The sequence below is a fragment of the Phyllostomus discolor genome, chromosome 1, assembly GCF_004126475.2.
Source record: "Phyllostomus discolor isolate MPI-MPIP mPhyDis1 chromosome 1, mPhyDis1.pri.v3, whole genome shotgun sequence".
NCBI classification, from domain to species: Eukaryota; Metazoa; Chordata; class Mammalia; order Chiroptera; family Phyllostomidae; genus Phyllostomus; species Phyllostomus discolor.
Window position 1 is genome coordinate 196,218,825 of NC_040903.2, and position 21,421 is coordinate 196,240,245.

Below are 21,421 nucleotides of genomic sequence, written 5' to 3' on the forward strand. Positions count from 1 at the left end.
CACGGTTGTTGACAGGTCTCTTACTTTGTCATTATTGCAGGGACGAAAGTAAGCTTCAAGATCAAACCTTCATCACCCAGCAAGTACCGATAATCTCAGACTCTCCTAGTAAACTGGTGATACCCAGTATCCAGACACGATCCCAAGAGTCTGACACGGTAAGGAGTCTGTAATCGAACCAAATAGAACTCTTACCTTTCCCCGTGCAGCTTCTTCCTAAGTCACAGTTCTTTAGCTCTACTATCCAGGAGCTCTCAGGGATCAGTGAAATGAGTAATAATACCAGTATGAGATGGTGGACATTTTTATAACAATATCCACACTAAGGAAGACGTATACTTAATGCAAATGCATAATTTTTGCCTCTTAGTGTGGAAAAACCTGCATATTGTCTTTTGAAATACACAGCCTAGCCAAGATATGTACTATCTTTTATGCAAGAATTAAAACAAAGTGACAGTGTAACTCTCGGCTTTGGTCAGAGGTGGGAAGTCTGAGTCACTACAAGCGAGGGGACCAAGGCATTATAAAGAAGTACGGCACCATTTTTTTAAAAAGTCAGATTTTCTTTTTAAGAACTTTTTATTTGTAATTTGTTATTCATAATCAGTACAATGTAGAATCAGAGAAATTTCAAATGAGGACACATCAAGCAAAAATAAAGAAAAACACTGATTTTTTAAAGCTGGTACTAGCATAAATGTAACCATACAGATGTTTTCCATCTAAGGAACAAGAAACTTCTGAGTATCAAGTAGCTAGCCAGCCAAATGAATTGATTCCAGTTAGAGCAACAACATTCTGATTAGTTCGTATTTTTTTAAAAAGTGATTTCCTTTAAGTGTAAGGAAAATTTAGGAGTCTCTGTGACTTAATTCCAGTTGGAATCCAGAGAATATGACCTTTTATTCAACCCAGCCTGCAGCTGTTGGATTGGATTAAATATCACTACTAGTTGCCAGCTGTGATAAGCAATAAAATAAGGGGCATTCTATAAATTTCTGCTGCCTCAACTTTAGGAAGGGAAATCAAAACAAAACAAAGCCAAACAGGAAGACCCAGTAGGGTCATAAATGTATTTTATTAAAGTTCTGGTCACCTTAAGTCAGTGATTTTCAACCGGTGTGTCACAAGAATCTTTAAAACATGTGATACCTTACTATGTAGAAGCACTGAATGACCTCTTTTCCCTTAGATTGTCAAATAAAAGAATGACAACAGACAACACAACAGCCAGCCAGTATGCATGCCCCATCTTGAACCATAAATATGTAAGTCATGTAATAGGCTTTCATCTTATTGGTCACAGTGCATAATAAAGTGGCATCTCATTGGTTAATTCTTGGTACCAAAAATCCTATATACACAACTGTGCCTATATACACAACTATAGGCACCTGATTTGTTAAAAAAAAAAGTCACTTTGGAGCAAAAAAGGCTAGATAATTACTATTATTAATATTTTTTGTAAATCAATCAAAATTATACCTATTTTTTGTCAAATCGGCAACAAATATATTTTTGGCATGCTGCAAAATTTTAAAATTAGTTTATGTGTGCCATGAGATGAAAAAGGTTTAAAATCGCTGCATTAAGTGATTGAAGGTTTTTACATTCTATCCAGTAGGTGGTAGTAATAAGCTTAAAATACACACAGTGCACAAACATTTTCAAGGTTTTCACTATCCTTAATTGATCCCACGGAGTGGGCTAGCATTATCCACAGGACTAGCAGGGAAGCAGGAAAATAAGTGACCTATGTCATCTGGCTGAAGACCAGAGATTATTCACTGTCTCGGAACCAGAAGCCTTCTCCTAGGTCACTGGGTGAAAGCTGCATCAGAAAGACAAGGTTCAGCTGGGATGCACGGCAAAAAGAAAGAAGGTGTTCTGTTTAGCACATTGTTATTTTCTTAGGCTGTTTGGCTACATCAGAGAAACGAAGAGCATAACGATGGCTGAATTAATGGTGGCAAGAGAGAATCTGTTAGAGCATTTCCTTTTTACTACTTTATGTCATGAAAAGCTTTAACATTTCTTAGACCCTAGTCAGTTATTCTGTTAAGTGTTCTTTCACTAAAAATTATTATTCATGAGAAATGCAGACAAGAGGAAAGAGCAACATAAAACACTCGGCAAGGACTACCAGGTCAGACTTGCTTAAGGCAAACACCCCTTGATTTCTGGGCCTAAAATAACATTTGAAATGGTTTTCTTTAAAAAAAAAAAGAGGGCATCTGAGTTAATGACTGAAGCATTAATTAATGATTGCTGAGGCAAACCCTGAAATTTAACACTTGGCACACACAACAAAAAGTTGATTTATCCAATGCACACTGAGGTATCCTTGAGACGTGATTTTAAGAAGCAGGAACAGAGACAATGATAGAATTCAGTGGTCATGAATCGCTAGGACAAAGTGGCATTCAGCAAGAAGAGAGAAGCAGCTGTCACAACTGTGGGATAAGGAGAAACGGACTATAACTTGGTTAGTGTGCGGTGAGAGGCTCAGAAGAGCCTGGCACCAGGGTCTCCCCCACTGGTGCAAGCCTGTGTTCGAGGGCCAACCAGAGGGTGAATTATTTCCATCCTATTTCCCAATCCAAGAGGTCCTCTTCCACTTATGGAGGATCTTTACAAACACTAATCTTCCCATCAGGTCATCAGAAAAGGGGAGAATTTCTGGAAAACAGATCTAAGCTCTCATTCCAGATAAGCATTTCACAGTTAACAACAGTTACCTCAGAAAGGGAAGTATGAAGAGTAAATGAAAACACGGTTTCCGAGTTACCCTAGGAGTCTCCTGGTAGCAACTTCGCAAGGGCTAACGGTCCCGAGAAAGATTTTAGTTACAAGGTATTCCATTCCCAGGCCTCTGATCTGACCAAAGTTGGCAAATGAAGGCAGTCAAGAACAACAGATGACTCAGGGTGGACCGAGTCTGGAACAAACTGTGTCTAGCGGCCCATAGTAGGCATGACTACAGCAGGTGAAGAGAGAGTCGCATCTTCCTCTTTCCACTGAGAAGTGATGGTCTTTAGCTGAGTGTAGAAGTAGATGCCCTAAAGAGAACAAAGGGAAAAACAGAGTTAGAATAGATTTGTGGGAGGTTTCGTGATTCCTCTTTTCATCAACTTTTGAAGGTGGTGCTGTGAAGTGTTCCTTACTCTCCTACTTTAGGAATAGGTGCAACTAAACCATGTAAATTTATCTAAAACATTTAGTCTAATACCTAGCACAGAGTAAACAGTCAAACCTAGTTACCATTATGTTGAAACTAGCCAAGAGCATTATTATAGAAATGGAAAAGTTAAACAATGTAATCTGTTAAACTTGTAGGTCATTCTGTTCCTAGAGCTGAGTACCATGTGCTCTGAGGTTCTGAGATACGGCTCAAATCCTGCCTCTTCTCCTTACGGGCCACTGTTTAACTCTGGGCCCTACCTGGGGCATAGTGCCTACCTCACAGCAATGTGTGAGGAGACAAGGAAATGACATACAAATCTCTCATTCCTCTGAAGGAATGAAATACAGATTAGGCCATTTCTGACAACTGTCAGTGATAAACAGCTACACTGAGGTAGTAAAATCCACAATATCTTACAAATCTAAAGTAAAATGTCTGATACACACATTCACTTCTAAATCACCTATAACAGGTAAACCCAAAAAAGTTCTGCATATTTAAGTCTTTATCTAAGCCTCTTAGAAAACATGGCTCAAAGATTCCTGCATGACTCGTCCCTGCCTTCCTCTCTAGCGTCATCTCTGACCACTGTCTTACTCACTCCCTCCCTGTGCCCCAGCCCATTTCTGCTGCTGGAACATGCCACGTCTGCTCCTGCTTTAGGACAACTGCACCTGCTGAAGGACGAGGCAGTGCCTCATAACCTCATGAAATGCAGATACTGCTGTTATTCTCATTTTGCAGGTGAAGACACCTGAGGAACTGAGTTAATAACTCGGTTATTAACCCAAGTTAATAACTGGCCGAGCTGGGGTTTGAACCTAGGCAACTTGGTTTCAGATCTGCTATATTTTTCTTGGTCTGTGCTATATTTATAGTGCTGAGAATAGTGTTCGGTACAAAGAAGATGCTACATGAAATTTTTTGTAAATGAGTAACTATCACGGGAGAGACATGTGCAGGGCGAGTGCACGAGGGCACACCCAATGGGGCACCGAGGAAGGGGCTGCTGGTGGGCAGAAGGGGTTTTCTGGAGAAGCCCATTCTTTCTTTATTTTTAAAGATTTTATTTATTTATTTTTAGAGAGGGAAGGGAGGGAGAGAGAGAGAGAGAGAGAGAGAGAGAGAGAGAGAGAGAGAGAGAGAGAGAGAGAGGGAGAGGGAGAGAGAGAGAGGGAGAGAGGGAGAGAGACATCAATGTGCAGTTGCTGGGGGCTGTGGCCTGCAACCCAGGCATGTGCCCTGACTGGGAATCGAACCTGCGGTGCTTTGGTTCCCAGCCCGTGCTCAATCCACTGGGCTACACCAGTCAGGGCTGGAGAAGCCCATTCTTTAAACGGAGACTTGACAGGCGATGAAGAGTCAGTCAGATGAAAATGGGAAGGCCGAAAGAGGGTCCCAGGCAGAGGAAAGGGCATACATAAAAGCTTGGACCTCCTCATGCTCATCCCCTAAAACTTTTTTTCCCTTGAATTTATTCAGCAAGAAGCAGCTTTGGCAAAATTTTATTAACTTTTAAATCTTTTCTAGGGAAACTATTGACAAGCACTACTGAACAATGTGTGACCCCACAGAGGCTGCTGGCAAGCTTTTCCTCGCAGAATCCTTGTTCCTGAATATGTTAGAGTTTCTTAGAAGAAAAGGTATTTTTAAAAACTTGGTTACCTGTTTGCCGTAGAAATTGGTGTCTCCCCTGAAGGAAGACCGGGAGCCGGTGAACGAGAACATTGGTAAAGGCACCGGAATGGGGACGTTCACGCCCACCTAGAGCAGGACAAATCCACGTCAGACACTAGGAAGCAGACTCGAGCAAAGGAACTCTCCATTCAGAAGCATAAATGCTTGGCATCAGAGAGACTAATTTTAAATATCCACCTTCCACCCAATTTCCACCTCGTGAACTTTTATTCCTGAGGAAGAAAGGGAGCACCGTGGGAGACCAGGGGGCAGCAACTGATCACTGTTTACCATCTCCCCAGAACAATACATGGCTCCGAGAACCTCCTGAAAGTTCTGTTCACAGACCTGTCCAACATCTACCAAGTGGGAATATTTCCGCGCAGTGGCTCCATTGGTGGTGAAGATGGCAGTTCCATTTCCATACGGGTTATCATTTACAATCTTGATGGCTTCATCCAAAGTGTCTGCCTCCAGAACCACAAGAACCGGACCAAAAATCTCCTCTTTGTAACAGGTCATGTTCGGCTGCCAGGAGTGACGCATCCAGAAAAGAAGTCAGTATTTTATGCCTATTTGATTCTTTAGTACCCAACTGTTCACACGGACAGCTTCCATGCTAGTAATCTCTTTTCATTTTAAACCACCTATTTTCTTTTGAAGTGATTTCTTGCTGTGTTCCACCTTCCAAGCTACCAATCATATAAATAACTTGAAGTTCCTATTAAGTACAATTACACTCCTCTCTTTCAAGCACTTGTATTTTTAGGTCCCATGACCCATCACTAGCTGTCATACTTGTATAACCTAGTTATACAATTATTATGTTACTGAAAAATTACATCAAAATTCATTGTTAATAAATCAAATTTGTATTTAAAACACCACAGGGGAGTTTTTTTCTGTTTAAAGAAACCCTTTGCTAAGTTTTCTGTAACATAAACAATCCATTCTCACTCACTCCTTTGCCTCCCAAATGAGTCTGTACGTTTATATTTTGATATCAGGTCACATTAAATGTTCAAAACACCCTTTACCACTGCAGATAGTGAGCTGTGTTTATTGCTTATAAGTGGATTTTTCCTCTATGGTTCTTTGGCAAGAAATTCCATAATTTCTATTATACTTATATTCAACTCAATTATTCAGGATTATAGGATTAGTGAGGACACATGTATTTCAAATAAAAGCCTCTGAATCTCAACTTCATCATTAATTTTAGCTGAGAGACTTGTAGAGTTTGATAAATAAAAAAATATTTGATAAATAAAAATTCTTTTTTCTTTTGTCATCCGGTGAAGATGCAACTACATTTAGGGCACAGAGTAAGTACTCAATAAATACTGGGTGGCTGATATGTTGATGGAGATACTGCAATAGCTATAAGCTAGGAAGTAAGGAGGAATGGGAAGAAAAAATTAACATAAAACAAATCAGTAGCAAGTATAATACAAGATAGGGGTTGGAAAAATATGGCCATTGGGCCAAATGTGGTGTGGAGCCTGTTCCTGTATAAATAAGAAGCTAAGAATAATTTCTAAGGTTTTTAAATGGCTTGAAAACAAATCAATCACAACACATAAAATTATTTGAAATTAAAATTTCATTGTCCGTAAATAAAGTTTTATTAGAATGCAGCTACACAATGTTAATGTTGCTTTCATACTAAAATACCAAGAGCTGAGTAGTTGCAACAGACTATGTATCCCTGCAAAGCCAAAAATGTTTATTATCTAGTCCTTTATGGAAAGTTTGCTGACTGCTAAGAGAGTGAAGAGAGATTAGGAGTGAGAGAGGAGGTTTATTCAGACTCTAGATAAAATAACTGAGTAATCCTGAGTCACTAAATGTTCCTCATTTACAAATTGGATGGAATTCCATAGGCTCTACTGTGCCTTCAGCTCCCATGTTTGGGAAGTAAATAATCCGGAGTTACCTTGACATTTGAGATGATGGTTGGTCCAACAAAATTGCCATTTTCATAGCCTTTGACTTTAATTTTTCGACCATCCAGAAGGATGGAGGCTCCCTCCTTTGTTCCGCTATCAATCAGATTACAGACTCGCTCTTTGGCCTTGGGGGTGATCAGAGGGCCAAGATCAGCTCCAGGCTGGTCTCCTGTAAAACAACACAGGAGCTTTGGAGGTCTTCAATAATATAAATTATGACTGCCAGCTAAAGATGAAACCAAATACAAGTACAATATAAAGAGAAGCAATGGTAAGAACTGACATGATTGCTCCCATTGGCAAAGGCCAAAGTTAAAACCAAGAGCTTGGTGCCACGGACGCAAAGTGTAGAGAGGCAGGCAGATACCTGATTACCTGCATTGACTCTCAGGTTTTTGGCACGCTCCACCAGCTCCGGCAGCCACTTCTTAGCTTCTCCCACAAGGATCGCTGTTGAAAGAGCCATGCAGCGCTGACCAGCAGCTCCAAATGCTGCTCCAACCAGCTGGTTCAGGGTGTTTTCCTTATTGGCATCTGGCATAACTACCCCATGGTTCTTGGCTCCCTGGGAAATAGAGAAAGCACATGAATATTCCTTGGCAAAACACAATTAGGCTAAGAAATTTGGCAAAGAATCTGAGATTTCAAATGAAAATTTAAGGTAAGGACAAGAGAATTTATCCAAAACTTTCTGAGGATAGATTTATTATTTTGATACTGCTTAAGTCCTGGTAACACTGAGCAAGTCTCCAGGCTACCTGATACGTGATTATCTAGATCAAAACAAACCAAGACACAAGAGCCCCAATCACCCATTCAGTCAAAATGACAGGCTAAACATTGCACCCAGGAGCCAATGGGAAATTCCTTTTTTTCCCTGAGATAGGAAAGAATCTGTTGTCTGCTGGGTTTCCAGTTTCATGAAGAGCAGTGTAAACAAACAGCTGCCAGTAATAATGCCAGTAGCCAGCTGAAAAGCAAAGTAGGAGGTAGACCTCTCCTGATAAACAGTTTCTGGAAAGAGATTCCCCAGACGGCATACATATGGTCATTTCCACATGATTTCAGATACAACTGCAGTTGAGTACATGGATAAATACCACATCAACTACTTAATTTTATCCAATTACACATAGTATACTGTGAGACACAGAATTCACTCAATAAATTAATTAATAGTGAACTGGGAGGGACTTCAGTCAAACTGGTCAAAACACATTCAGTCATGAAAAGAACGAACCGGGCATATCATGAAGTTCCCAAGCCTGTGCATGGGTGGCCATCCTCTATGCAATATTAGTCCAAGGGTGAGAAAGCAGTAATTGGACTTTGCATATAGTATCCAAGAATTGTCAAGTATTTGACAAAGTAGTAAAAGAACAGCAATACTATGCAACCAAGTAAACCACACATCTCATATACGGACAGCGGGCTCCTTCCAGTGCTTTAAACAGTCTGACCTTTTAGGGAAGAAGGTATTTTGACATTACTAAGTTAGGACACACCTTAAAAAAGAAGAAGAAGTATAAAGGGCTAAAAGGAAGAAACAGGGCCAGAACTAGAATTTGGCTGTTAACTGCTAAAGCCCACAGAATCTGAGTAACATTCTCAGGGAAAAACGCGCCCTTCGGCACCAAAATTTGTTATGTGAGATTAAAGGTGATTAAAGTAACTTAGACTACAACCCATCACAAGGTTCACTTGTTATAGGAAAGCTCTTTGGGACGAAACGGGAATAAGGAAACACTGGCATTAGAGCGGGATGAGTGGCCCCTTGGCTGACGAGCTGTTTCTAGGTCATTTCAATACATCGAACAGAGTCTGAGGGGGAAACAGGAACCAGAAGTCACCATATTGGCTTGAACTCTCTTGCCATGTCTTGACCCTCTCTCGAAGATGTACTCTCCTGCCTGGTTGGATCCCACGAAGCTGATGGCTCTGATATCCGGATGATCGCAGATAAAGTTCACAGCTTAAAGAAGGAAATGAATGATTACCACAGGGGGACAAATGGCTATGGGCTCCTCAGCCTCACAAAGTTCCCCTGTTGCCACTGCTGTGAAGGAGAAGCTTTCACACTTTTGTGCTTCTACACTGGATTCCCATTTTGAAGTTCTCTCTTTTTTTGTACTTTTAATTCTTTAATCTACAAATTCTATTTAGCTTCTTCCTTTTATTTTTCTCATTTGCTATTCCAGAACTTCCACAATCTAACTCTGAAGGCTAAAACTCCCATTTTCCTCCAAAATAACAGCCCTTCAATACTTTTGTCCTTTAAGCACAGGATATTCCTTCAACTGTCACTGTGCACCAGAACTCTGAGATGCTACGGCACCCTCATGAGAGACAATATAGCACAGACCAGTGGTGCGCTGCTTAATGACGGGGCTACACTCTGGGAAATTCATCATAAGTAACTTTGTTCTTGTGCGAACATCAGAGTGCACTTACCAACCTAGGTGGTACAGCCTACTACACCCCTAGACTACACGGTGCAGCCTGTCGTTCATAGGCTACAAGCCAGTACAGCGTGCTTCTGTACAAAACAGTATGAGATTAAATTAAACACAAGAGAAAATAAAGCGATCAAGAGACACAGTAAACTTGAGTCTGCTGCCAGCATGACACACTATTATTTTACAGTAAACTTTTTTAAGTAGAAAGTGCACACTCTAAAATACCAAAAAGTGTAGCACAGTAAATACATACACCAGTTATACAGATGTTTATTATCACTATCAGCATCATGTACTGTTCATAGTTGTATGCGCTGTACTTTTCCACCAGTGGCAGTGCACTGGGTTTGTTTACGGCAGCACCACTGCACTCAAGTGAGTAATATATTGTGCTGTAATGTTACAATGGTTACAATGTCACAAGGCGACAGGAATTTTTCACCTCCTCTGGGACCACTGTCGTATTTGTGGTTTGCTGTTGATCAAAATGTTTTTGGCACATGACTATTTAAAAGTAAAAACCAGCACTAGCCTCCTGGGTATGTACATTGTAGTTTTGATAGTTTCTAGCAGTGGCAAATTACTTAATTTCATTATGCCTCAACTTTCTTATCTGTAAAATGGAAAAATAATAGTACCTATCCCAAAGGGTTCTTATAAAGATTAAATTAGATAATATATGGAAGGTACTAAGAACAGTGCCTGAAATGCAGACACAATTTTTATTTTTTAAAAGATTTTAGTTATCGTGTTTTTAGAGAGAGGGGAAGGGAAGGAGAAAGAGAAGGCAAGAAACATCTATGTGTGGTAGCTTCTTGCACACCCTCTACTGGGGACCTGGCCCACAACCCAGGCTTGTGCCCTGACAGGGAATTAAATCAGCAATCCTTTGGTTCAACAGGCCCACAGTCAATCCACTGAGCTACACCACCCAGGGCAGAAGCACCTTTTAATAGTAGCTATTATATGAATTAGAAGGCCTTCAGTCTCTCTGAGGTCCATAGATTCTCCGAGTTAAATATCCTCACAAATTCTCTTAATATTGAAGTGAAAACTTTCTCTTTAATCTTATCCGTGCCTTGCCCTAATCCGTATTTTGTTGTCCTAGTATATTTTGTAGGGCAAGAAACACTACTACACCTCAGTTAGTTACCTTAGCACACAGATGGCAAAACAGTCAACAGACACTACCTTCACACATGGAGGTTACTACCAGTAAACCCCTTCCTTCCTCGGTTCCTCATTCTAGAACACCCCATTACCACTCAACACTGTGATTTTTTTGGTAGTCAGATCAAGTGTCATGTACCGAAGGGCAGTTACCTTCATGCTGTCCATGGATGATGTTCAGCGTTCCATCGGGGGCGCCAGAGTCCTGGAGCAACTTAGCAAGAAGCATAGTTGCTCCAGGCACTCGCTCTGACGGTTTCATCAGGAAGGTATTGCCACATACCATGGCCATGGGAAACATCCAAAGGGGGATCATGGCCGGAAAATTGAATGGAGCAATGCCTGCGCACACCCCCAGAGGCAGGCGGTAGGAATAAAGGTCCATGTCTTTGGTGATGGATGGCATGGTCTCTCCCAGCAAGAGGGATGTCACACTACAGGCATGCTCAACCACCTCTGCAACAGAGAAGATGCAGTCAGGCCGCCAGCTGCCCACACTGTGCGCTACTTAGCTTTCGTACACGCTCTAGTAAGACCTGAGGCCAGGGAGTGGCTCAGGCCAATGACAGAGGGAAGAAATACTAACTTGACCTTCCATGTGAAGGGGTTGTTCAAAATAAGATTCTGTAAATGGGAAAAAGACAGTGAAATGTACATACTTACTGGAAGATCGGTTAACTAAAACAAAGAATGAAGTAAACCAATTTCATAGATCCCTGACAAGTAGTGCCATTTTCCACAAGTATTAAAAAAGATGTCCCCTGGCTGGCATAGCTCAGTGGATTGAGCGCGGGCTGAGAACCAAAGTGTCGCAGGTTCGATTCCCAGTCAGGGTACATGCCTGGGTTGCAGGCCACAGCCCCCAGCAACTGCACATTGATGTTTCTCTCTCTCTCTCTTTCTCCCCCCTTCCCTCACTAAAAATAAATAAAATACAATCTTTAAAAAAAAAGATGTCAAGGGATAACAAAATCTACATAAAGGATAAATGCAATCCCTCATTACGGAAACTTTGCCTCCCATTTTCCTTTGCTTCTTTCCCAAAGGTCCCCGAAACTCCCCATGAGAGACTCCCAACTTACGAAGGCCTCGAAATACATCTCCTTCAGCATCTGCTAGGGTCTTCCCTTGTTCCAGTGTGATTAACCTGGCAATTTCTTTCTAGAGAGAAAACATACAGACAGAAAGCAATGCGAGGAGGCAGTGCGATCCTTTCGGTTCTCAGGCAGCAGAGGAAGGACAGAACAGGGCGGGAAGCAGTGTGAGGAAGGGAGACAGGCGGGACCATGTCTCTGGGTGCCCCAGGGAGAGGGGCAGTTAAAGGGCCCCTGTGGTGGGGCAAGTCTCCTCTGGGTAGGTTTGGGAAAGGGTATCATTCAGATTTCTCACCAAGTTTTCTTTAATGAGTTGTTGATAGCGAAGCAGGACCTGCTGACGGCTCAATACCGACGTGTCTGCCCAAGCGGTAAAAGCACGTTTGCAGGAAGCAACAGCTGCATCCATTTCAGCCTTGGTGGCCTGAGGGACCCGGCCAATGACTTCATTGGTGGCCTGATGGGGAAAAGCAGCGCGTCATGCTTTGCTGCTGCCCAACCTTCTCCATTTATCTTCTAGTCACAAAGGCAACTCTACATGCTTCCCAACAGACACCCAGGTGTCCACTTTCCGGCCGTGCACCCAGAATTCTAGGCTAGTCAGTTTGGGCAGCTCTGCTTACTGGGTTGTGGATGTCGATCCATTTGTCGCTTTTGGATTCCACAAATTTCCCATCAATGAAGAGCTTTACAGTTGGCTGGGGGGAAAACACACACACACAAAATATTGTATTAGTTAATTGCTTTACTTCCGTCTCTTACTTTCACGGAGAGGAAGGAATTTGGGTTGATAACGAGTGCACAGCTCTCTACAGATGTTACCACTTGGAGAGCAATACACAATGTACTTGCTTACAGTGTTAAGATGGGGCAGAGCCCCTCAAAACTGTCATACCTCTGAAAATGGGACGTGCCCAGCTAATCACACAGTGGACCTTCATAGGTAAACACATGTCACTGTACAGCTGAAACTGAAAAAGCAGCAGACTCCGTGTTAACAAAGACGGGCTATCATGACTTCTTGGCCCAGCTGATTCTCTGTCACATTACCATGATAATATCTTACCTTTATGATAAAAATATTTAAAAAGTGTTTTAATCTGTGACTTTTTTCTGAGAAGAAGTGTACTTTCATTACATTTTCACCAAAAAGGCGAAGGACTAAGGAGGGGGACCCCCACTAAAAAGAAACAATCATCTTCTGGAGGGCAGACCCCTTGTAGTGCAGGCTTCCCTGTCTATGTGTGTGTTCTGGGAGCCCATCTGTGTCAGTGTACCAGCTGGCGTTGTTGTGAGAGGTGTTGGGCTTCAGGAAAATTTTCTGAAGACTCTTTCAACGCCTTTGCCCATTTCGTGATGGGTGATTTACGAGTGCATCTGCCCACACACCCTATTCACCTGGCATCAGCCTGAGTGACTGTTTTTTTGTTTCCCCAGATGAAAAAAAGTCCTCAAAGGAAACGTTTTGCAGATGTGGAAGAGGTGAAACAAAAAATGGCAGCACTAAAAGGCATCAAAATCAACAAGTTTAAAAACTGTTTTGAGCAGTGAAAAAACATTTCGACAGGTGTACTGCATCAAATGGAGAGTACTTTGAAGGTGACTGAAGTTTAAATGTGTAAGAATAAATACACAATTTTCAAAAATAAATCCAGTTTTCTGGGGAATCGCCCCTTGTACTGTGTTACAGTGTGTGCATGCTTCTCTACAGAAAGAATTTTGAGCACCAGAGCTATTTATTAGATCTTAGATACTACAAAAGGCTGACAGGAAAAGTCTGTAAAATTAACTCTAAAGGTTGCCAAGAAGTACAAAATTTCTGGCAAGGTCAACTAAATTTCTAGAAGCCATGAAAATGTTTGTATCTTCTAACACAGTAATCCTATTTCAGGAGAGAAGTAATCTAAAAGAAGGAAAAAAACTATAAGTAATTGCTTGTAAAACAATATGGAAAAACTGAGGCAAATCTCAATGTTATATGGAAAAAATGAGTTAATTCAGGTTACATATACTTAATGGAATATAATGTAGCCATTAAAATCATGACCACATATAAAGACCATCTTATTATACTGAAAATGCTTACAACATAATACACATAATATTAAATATGAGAACCAAGATAGAAGGGAAGTTTCACACATACTCTGATCACAATTCCATAGAGAAAATAAAGGGGAATACCCAAAAGTTACTCTGGATTCCTTCTCAGAAGTCTACCTTTCATGCCAAATGAACTCACCGCTGAAGAAGAGGAGAAGCAGGATGCTGGATACCAAGTGAAGCTCACCTTGGAAGAAACCTGTGAAGTAATGGAATTACTATTTTGATAAATGAGAGCAGAAAATTATTAAAAACTTAGTAAATGACTACTATATGCTTAATATTATAGTCGTTATTGTGGATATATGAATAAAGACTTGATGTTTGCTCTCAAGGGTCATATAATCTTTTTTTTATAAAGATCTTCACCCAAGGATATGTTTATTCATTTGAGAGAGAGAGAGAGAAATGGAGAAAGAGAGAGAGATGTGAGAGAGAAACATTGATCGTTTGCCTCCAATATGTGCCCCAACTGGGGATGGAACCCCCAACCTAGGTAGGTGTCTTGACTGGGAATCGAACCTACAATCTGTTGGTGTATGGGATGATGCTCCAACCAACTGAGCAACCCAGCTAGGGCAAGGGTCATATAATCTTTAAAGAGAAAAGACAGGAGACTGAGATACAGAAAACTGAGGAAAAAATAAACCATAATGATTGTGTCCTCAATTTCCAAACAGCTCTGAATAAAAAAAAATTTGTCATTAGTCCCTATTTTCCTAATTTTTGGCCTGGAAAATGTAGTACCATAAATCTAACAATGTAAAAACACTTAGCATGATATCTAACAAAATAGGGGTTGAATATAAGACAGTATACAACCAAGTATCAAATATAACATGCCCACATAAATATCTCAACACAAATGTTCACAGCACTTTTATTTGTAACAGCCCCAAACTTAGAGACAGCCCATATGCCCACGGGTGGATGAGTCAATAGGGAGACTAATGTGGTGTACCCATACACTGGACTTCTACTCAGCAATATAAAACGAACCATTTATAAATGCAACAACGTGGACAGTTACAGTAATTATATTGCACAAAAGAAGTCAGACATAAAGAGTACACACTGTATCATTTATTTATATAAAACCAGAAAGTGCAGACTGGCCTGTCGTGTCAGAAAGCGTATCAGTGGTGCCCAAAGATGACGAGGGAGGTGGAGAGGAGAAGGTGGAAGGGAAACTTGTGGAGGTATGGATGTGTCCATCATCTTGCTTGTGATGATGTTTTCACAGGTACACAAATATTAAAACATCAAATGGTATACTCTTCATATATACAGTTTATGCCAATTTTATGTCAATAAAGCCATTTTTTAATGCCACATGCACTGTATAGGGTATAATCAGAAGATTGGGAGGATCAGTTACAATAACTCTTCAAATAAATAGTTTGTATATGTATGATGAAAGCTGATTTGAGGAATATTGAAGTCTAATCAAAGTGAGCAATCTGAAACACCGGAGACTATAAAAGGGGTATAAAAGAAAGCTGCGATCTAACAATCTGTGGTCTCGTCTGAAGAGAGACCGCACTCACCCAAGAGTAGAGCCTCATGGAGTGTAAGAACTCATGCACCCACAGCGCTGTCCGGGGGAAGGGGGCTGGTCCTGTGGGTCAGCAGTCCGACCTTCCGAATGCCAGTTGGCTTCCTCCTCCACTCCTCACAAAAGCTGTTTTAAACCACCAGCTCTCTCATGGAGTCTACTGTATCTTATTTATAGCCATGTTCCCAATACCAACCTTGTACATAGGTGTTCAATAAATGTTTACTGTACAAAAAAGAAAGGTCCCCTGGGCCTGACTGCCCCCCACCCCTGACTAGGTTAGGTAGTCTTTTGTTTTGTACTCCCATAGCAGCCAGTATTTCCCCTATCAGGTTTGTTTGTCTCTGTTGTAACTGCCTGGGCACTTGTCTGTTTCCCAAAAGCCTTTAGATTCCACTGGAGTGGGCACTGTATCTGTCTTGTTCACCCACTTTACAGAGTTATTGTGATCAAGACTGCACAGATATGAAAACAGTTGCTGTTCATTAAATGTCATTATTATTCTATTATTAAAATAACTTACTTGCTTTCCTTGCTATTTCAAAACTTACCAACTATCTTAAAACCTCCAACTCTGCTACATCCCCTCTTCTTCTCAAGAGCTGACCTTATTTTTCTATTGCAGAGGAAACAGAAACCATCAGATGAGAACTTCAACTTCCTGCGGGCAAATCTATGACACTGACCTGCACCTGCACTCATCCTCCTTTCCTTCTTCCCTTTCCTGATGGAGAGGGTGGCTAGCAAGCTGTAAGAGGACAAAGGGAGGGGGAGACAGAGGTGCACAGTCAGCATCTGTGGGCGACTGACGTGGTGTCTGCCCTCTGATCTAAGGCTAATTTCTGCACCTACGTTCTGAAGCCAACCTTTCCTGCCTCTTGCACTTCCATCAATTACCCTTTCTTTCCTGTACCTTAAACCTCCCTCTATCTAATAGCAAAGGTTCTCTATAAGACTTACACTTATTTCCTCATCTCCCACTAACTCTTCAGGCTATTCCAACCTTCATGCCTAAACACCAGTGACTTCCTGCATCCCGTGGACTTGGTTGGTAGTAACTGACCTCTCAGCAGAGGTGACGAGGGGTGGAGGAGAAGCTATCCCACGGTGTGACTGCTGTGGGATGCTGCTAGCTAGATGGCCGAATAGATCCTGGCCAAAACAGAAACTGCTTCCCCAAAATCCCCTCAGGGGCTATCTGACTGACCCCTCCCCTATGCCCCAGGCATGCTGGTTCCTGAAAGAGGCCATAATCCATACCCCAAACAAACATGCAAAGCATTTCCCCCTTATCTGGGGCGGCTCATGGCCCTGTACCCCATACCCAACCCCGTCCTATAGAACCCCTCTGTGCCTGCTACATGGCACAAAGGGTACCCGTACCATATTCCCGTCACTCAAGATGAGCCTCATAAACACAGGGGGCAAATAATGCCCCTTTTTCATCACAAAATTATAAGCATGTAATTCTGTAATATAACATCATACTCAAGCACACCATATGACATTTTAGGTGAAATTTTCAAATTAAAACTACAAGTTATTACACCTATATTATTACCCTACCAACCACACTCAAGCAGGTGTTACTTCTGCCAGACCCTGTATATAAGTTCCCTTAATAAACTTTGTGTAATGAAGAAATTGTCGGCCTCTTTCTTTGGTCTCTCAACCCTAGGAAATTGTACATAACACAGAGTTCATCACACTCTCCTTCCTGGACCCCCTTTTCACTTGTCTGCTGGGATACCCTTGTATCTCTTCCATCTCTTGGACTACTTCTCCGCCTTCTTTGCTAGTTCATTCTTCTCTCCCTGGCTGCTTTGGGTGCTGAGGACTCTCCTTGAGGGATTTTTATCGCCTCCCGTGGCTTAATTAGTTAGATCCTGATGATGCCCAAATGTGTAGTCCTTAGCCAGAATCTTCCTCTTCAGGTAGTATCTGCTTAACTGTCTTTCTATATTTCTACTTATTATTTAGGTACATGTTGGAAAAGCTGAACTCCTCATCTTCCACCAACCTGATCTGCTTCCTATAGCCCACCTTTGCAGTGAACGAACTACTTATTATTCACCTAGTTGCCTAACCAGAAACCTGAATGTCACCCCAAGTCCTCAAAGTGAAGGAAACAAGTCCTGGCAATTTGTTCCCCCAGAAATCTTTGAACACACCCCCTTTTCTCTAGCTCTCCTGCTACAACCATACCACCATTGTCTCTCACCTGGATTTCAACTTTAAATCTTCCGAACCTAGTTTCTACCCCATAGCCAGAGGGTCATTCTAGAACACAAATCTGATCAGATCACCCCCTTGTTTAAAACTCTCCAATGGCTTTCCACTGCCCTGGGGGGAAAAGACTAATCTTAATGTTGTGTAGAGGACTCTACACAGTATATTTACTTCTCAAGTTTCATAGATTACCACATTCCTCCTCGCTCTCTGTTCCAGCCTTTTGGAACACATTCTGAGCTGTCTTTGTCCTTGCACACACTGTAGCTTCTTGCCTGAAATTTCTTCATCCTGTTTGGTTCACTCCTACGCCTCTGCTCCCTACTTAGCCATCACTTTGGGTATAGAGGTGTAGGTCGCTTTTGTAGGTTGGCTAGTAGGGAGCTGAGGAAGTTCTCACTTTGTGGTTTCTGTTTCCTCTGGAGTAGGAGAAACAAGGTTAATTCCTGGGAGTGAAAGAACTAGCAGACTTGGGAAGTTTTTAAGTCTCAATCTCAGGTCTATGCTAAGTACCTGATTGTGGAGTTCATACAACACCTGAATTCTTCTATTTCTCTGTCATATTATGGAATAACATCTTGTTTAATTATAAGTCTCTTTCCCCTTAGATCACTAGATGGTTGTGTCCTCAACCCCTAGCACTGTTCCTGGAGTAGAGTAAGCTGTCAGTCATATTTTGCAGAATGAAAGAATGAGTACTGACCAAGAAATCATTTGATATTAATTTTGTTTCATGTATGCTCTCTAATAGGGCAGACAATGCATGGATCAGCCAACTTGGACATTCTAGGCCACTTAGTTTTATTGTTTTCACTTGCACACAGCCTCCCTGCTGTCAAGCAGGCATAAAAGGCACTGCATCTGGTGTAATAAAACATTATCACATAGTTTTTGACAGGTTAGATCATCTACCTTTTCTTCATTTCCCAAGAAATAATCATTAGCACTGCTGCCGAAGAAACTATCCTATGGACCATCACATCAAAATTCTTGCTCTCTCCATGTTTATTTTGTACTCACTATTTTCTTTACCAGGAACTCCCTTCTCTACTTGGCTAAAGGCATGATAGTCTTGCAAGACTCAAGCCGAGAGCCAACTCCTTTGGGAAGATTTTCCTGAATTGTACATGTTGAGTTTGGGGCTCTTTCCATAGGTTCCTCCAACATGCCGTGCACTCCTATTATTTAGTACTTATTGTTGCATTCTAATCATGGAGATTTCAGTGAGTGTTTTATTTACCTGTCCTTTCCCAAAGCCCGGGGAGAGTGCCTGACACAGAAAGAGATGCTAAGATTTAAGTCCTCCGTCTAGTTGGGAAACCCTGGATGACTTCAGCCATAAGTGTTAGGTAATTTACTGGTTATATTCATTCATTGTAATCTTCACAAATATTCTTAAAAATAGACTATGTTGGCCCTGGCTGGTGTGGCTTGGTGGATTGAGCACCAGCCTGTGAACCAAATGGTCACTGGTTTGATTCCCAGTCAGGGCACATGCCTGGGCTGCAGGCCAGGTCCCCAGTTGGGGGCATGTGAGAAGCAAGCCCACATTGATGTTTCTCTCCCTCTTTTCCCCTCTGTCTAAAAATAAATAAATAAAGTCTTTTTAAAAAAGAAAGAAAATGTTGGAGCTGGGATAAAATCCAAGTATGATTGTGAAGCCTATGCTTTTTATCCAGCACTGAGGCAAGTCACCAAGACTCTCTTTAAGACTGGTTTTCTGAATGGGAATCATAATACCACAAGGAGCATAAGTTCTAAATTTTACTAGCCACCACAACAGAGAAGATGTGCTGAACATGCACTTTAAATAACTGAGGTCACGAACTCTCTCCTTTACATGTCCTTTTCATAGTCCTCTAAAATGCATGACTGCTGGAATCTAAACTGCTCTTTATCATGTTTAATGTTACAGTAACTACTAGTTGGCTAAAGATGGCTGTTTCTGTTGTTTTCCAGTTCAACTCAGAAGTTTCTTCAAACGAGTAAGAAAATAGTGTGTTTCCAAAATAAAGTACATGGGAAGGGAGATTTTTCTCCTTGATGCAAAAGATAAAAACCCTCTTAAGGATCTCTTCTTCTTCTTAAAAAATATTTATTTTTATAGAAAGGGGAAAGGAGGAAGAATGAGAGAGAGAGGAACATCAGTCCCAACTGGTGACCTGGCCTGCAACCCAGGCATGTGCCCTAACTAGGAACAGAACCAGCAAGTTTGGTTTGTAGGCTGGTATTCAATCCACTGAGCCACATCAGCCAGGGGTAGGGGCTCTTCTTAATGACTGTGTGACTCAGGGGCCAGGAAGGAGGCAAAGGAAAAAGTCAATTTCATTAAAAGGTTTCAAGGAGAATCAGAAACATAGGGTGGAAACTTTGCATTGCTACTATTAAAAAACGATACTAGAAAAACAGAACTGATAGCAAGAAATACATGAATGAGGCCAGATCATCCGACAAACCCTTCTGACCCATACTCCACACTTTCCCATTAAACAGCATATTTAAACATTAACCTTTGCTGACTCTGTTAAGAATCCTAAAAATGAGCAAGTTTCTGCAGTAGAACTCATTAAACCTGGCAAATACCAATATTATCTATAAGTCCAGCAGTATAAAGGAAGAAGTTCCCAGGCTGGACACAATGAGTAGGAGGGGCAATGTTGTTTCTTGCAGGTTGGAGAATGCTGTCTGCAGCAAATCTGGCCTCACCAAGTCCTTGATAAACTGCGAACAAGAGGGGAAAGGCTATGAACAGAGTTGAAGGTCATGGGTCTCAGGCATGAGCTCCTGTAGCTCTACCACCCCTCCTTAAGTTGGCCTAGAGGACCTAGCCACCCCAGTCCCCAAGGGCAGTGTTGAGGGTGTATTGGCCCACTGACATAGGAGCAGGAATTTGGAACGCAAACTTCTTGTCTTCCTTGGCTCCCATTCCCTATTACCTGTTTTAGAGATGATTAGTGCCCTGCATGTGCTTGAGACAAACCAGTAGCATAAATGTGTTCTTATTTACCACCACCATAAGCACTGTAACTTTGCTGAGCCCAAGTTTAACTCAAAGTCCTGGCATGCAAAGGGACAGCCCGTGGCCTGTGGAAAATAGCTTAGCAAACGGCTGCTTCGGAGAAAAACACTTCTAGAAGACGATTCAAAGTCCACTCACTGACCTCGCCCCTCGTGTGTCCCCTCCTTCTCCTCTTAAGCTCGGACTGTGGACAGTGAAATAGAGTCGGAGAAGGGAACAATCTGGACGCTCCTGATAGTTGCAAAAGCTCTAAAAAAGGTGACCAGAGGGGAGTTTCTAGGGAGAGAGGTGGCAGGTGGAGAAGTGAAAAGTAAAGAATGTGGCGGTACCGAGGAGAGGTGAAGGCAGGGGAGTGTGACAGCAGTAACGGGGCAGGGCTAGAGGGGGAGAGTGGGCCAGAGCCAGACAAGGGGAGGCTCAAAACAAAAAGGGGGGAAGGGCAGGGGTGCCAGTCTGGAGCTGGACCCAACGAGTGCGAATACGGAGTGATATGGGTGGAACAGGGCCGCACATCTTGTGGGAACAGCAGGGTCGGCGAGGAAGGGGCTGAGTCAGAGAGTGGACGGCAAGGATCCAATTCCTAGCTCCGCGACCCCTCGGTGCCACCCTCACTCGCCTGCAGGATCCGAGCCCGCACTGCTGCCGCCGCCACCACCGCCGCCATGGTTCCCGGCTGCTGCTTCTCCGCCTCCCGGGGCCTCTACTCTCCGTGACTCCCTACAAGAACTGCAGCTGCCAGACTTCGCCCCACCATCCAGCCGCACCTCTTCATTGGTGGAGAGGACCATTTCCCCCAGCCAATCACTCATCGTGACTCCTGACTCCACCCCTCATGCCCAGTTTTGGGGGTAGGCGATTGGTCAGAAGTGAAAGCGCTCTCTCCCCTCTCCCACCTCACCAAATTCTGTTGGCGGAGGTAGGGAAGACGCCCCTAACTTGGGTTCTCTATATTCAGCGCGCAGGGAAGACGCCCCCTAACCGG

At 42.3% G+C, this 21,421-nt stretch overlaps 2 protein-coding genes across 7 annotated transcripts in view; one reads left to right on the forward strand and one right to left on the reverse strand.

Moving 5' to 3' along the window:
• The window catches only part of BBOF1 (basal body orientation factor 1), a 49,361-nt gene extending 43,456 nt beyond the window's left edge, over positions 1–5,905 (forward strand). For 4 of the 5 annotated variants that reach the window (XM_036012005.1, XM_028506425.2, XM_036011998.1 and 1 more), the window contains one exon: positions 41–817. In XM_036012005.1, the coding sequence (XP_035867898.1) occupies positions 41–173 (133 nt within the window). In that variant the 3' untranslated portion in view covers positions 174–817. Of the gene's footprint in view, positions 1–40; positions 818–4,717 lie in introns of those variants that run through there. The other variant, XM_028506426.2, reaches the window with a different exon arrangement.
• On the reverse strand, positions 564–21,354 carry ALDH6A1 (aldehyde dehydrogenase 6 family member A1). Of its 2 annotated transcripts, none has more exons than XM_028506421.1 (12): positions 21,056–21,354; positions 13,776–13,835; positions 12,157–12,231; positions 11,829–11,990; positions 11,522–11,600; positions 10,593–10,895; positions 8,664–8,785; positions 7,189–7,378; positions 6,801–6,982; positions 5,213–5,392; positions 4,853–4,951; positions 564–3,062 (listed from the first exon to the last, which is right to left on the reverse strand). In XM_028506421.1, the coding sequence occupies exons 1-12, from the start codon at positions 21,101–21,103 to the stop codon at positions 2,958–2,960; spliced, it is 1,605 nt and encodes a 534-aa protein (XP_028362222.1). In that variant the 5' UTR covers positions 21,104–21,354; the 3' UTR covers positions 564–2,957. The 2 variants fall into 2 exon arrangements, with proteins under 2 accessions (XP_028362222.1, XP_035867876.1); XM_036011983.1 differs by lacking the exon at positions 21,056–21,354 and adding an exon at positions 15,878–15,911 and having other exon boundaries at positions 684–3,062.
• Between the last annotated feature and the right edge of the window lie 67 nt (positions 21,355–21,421).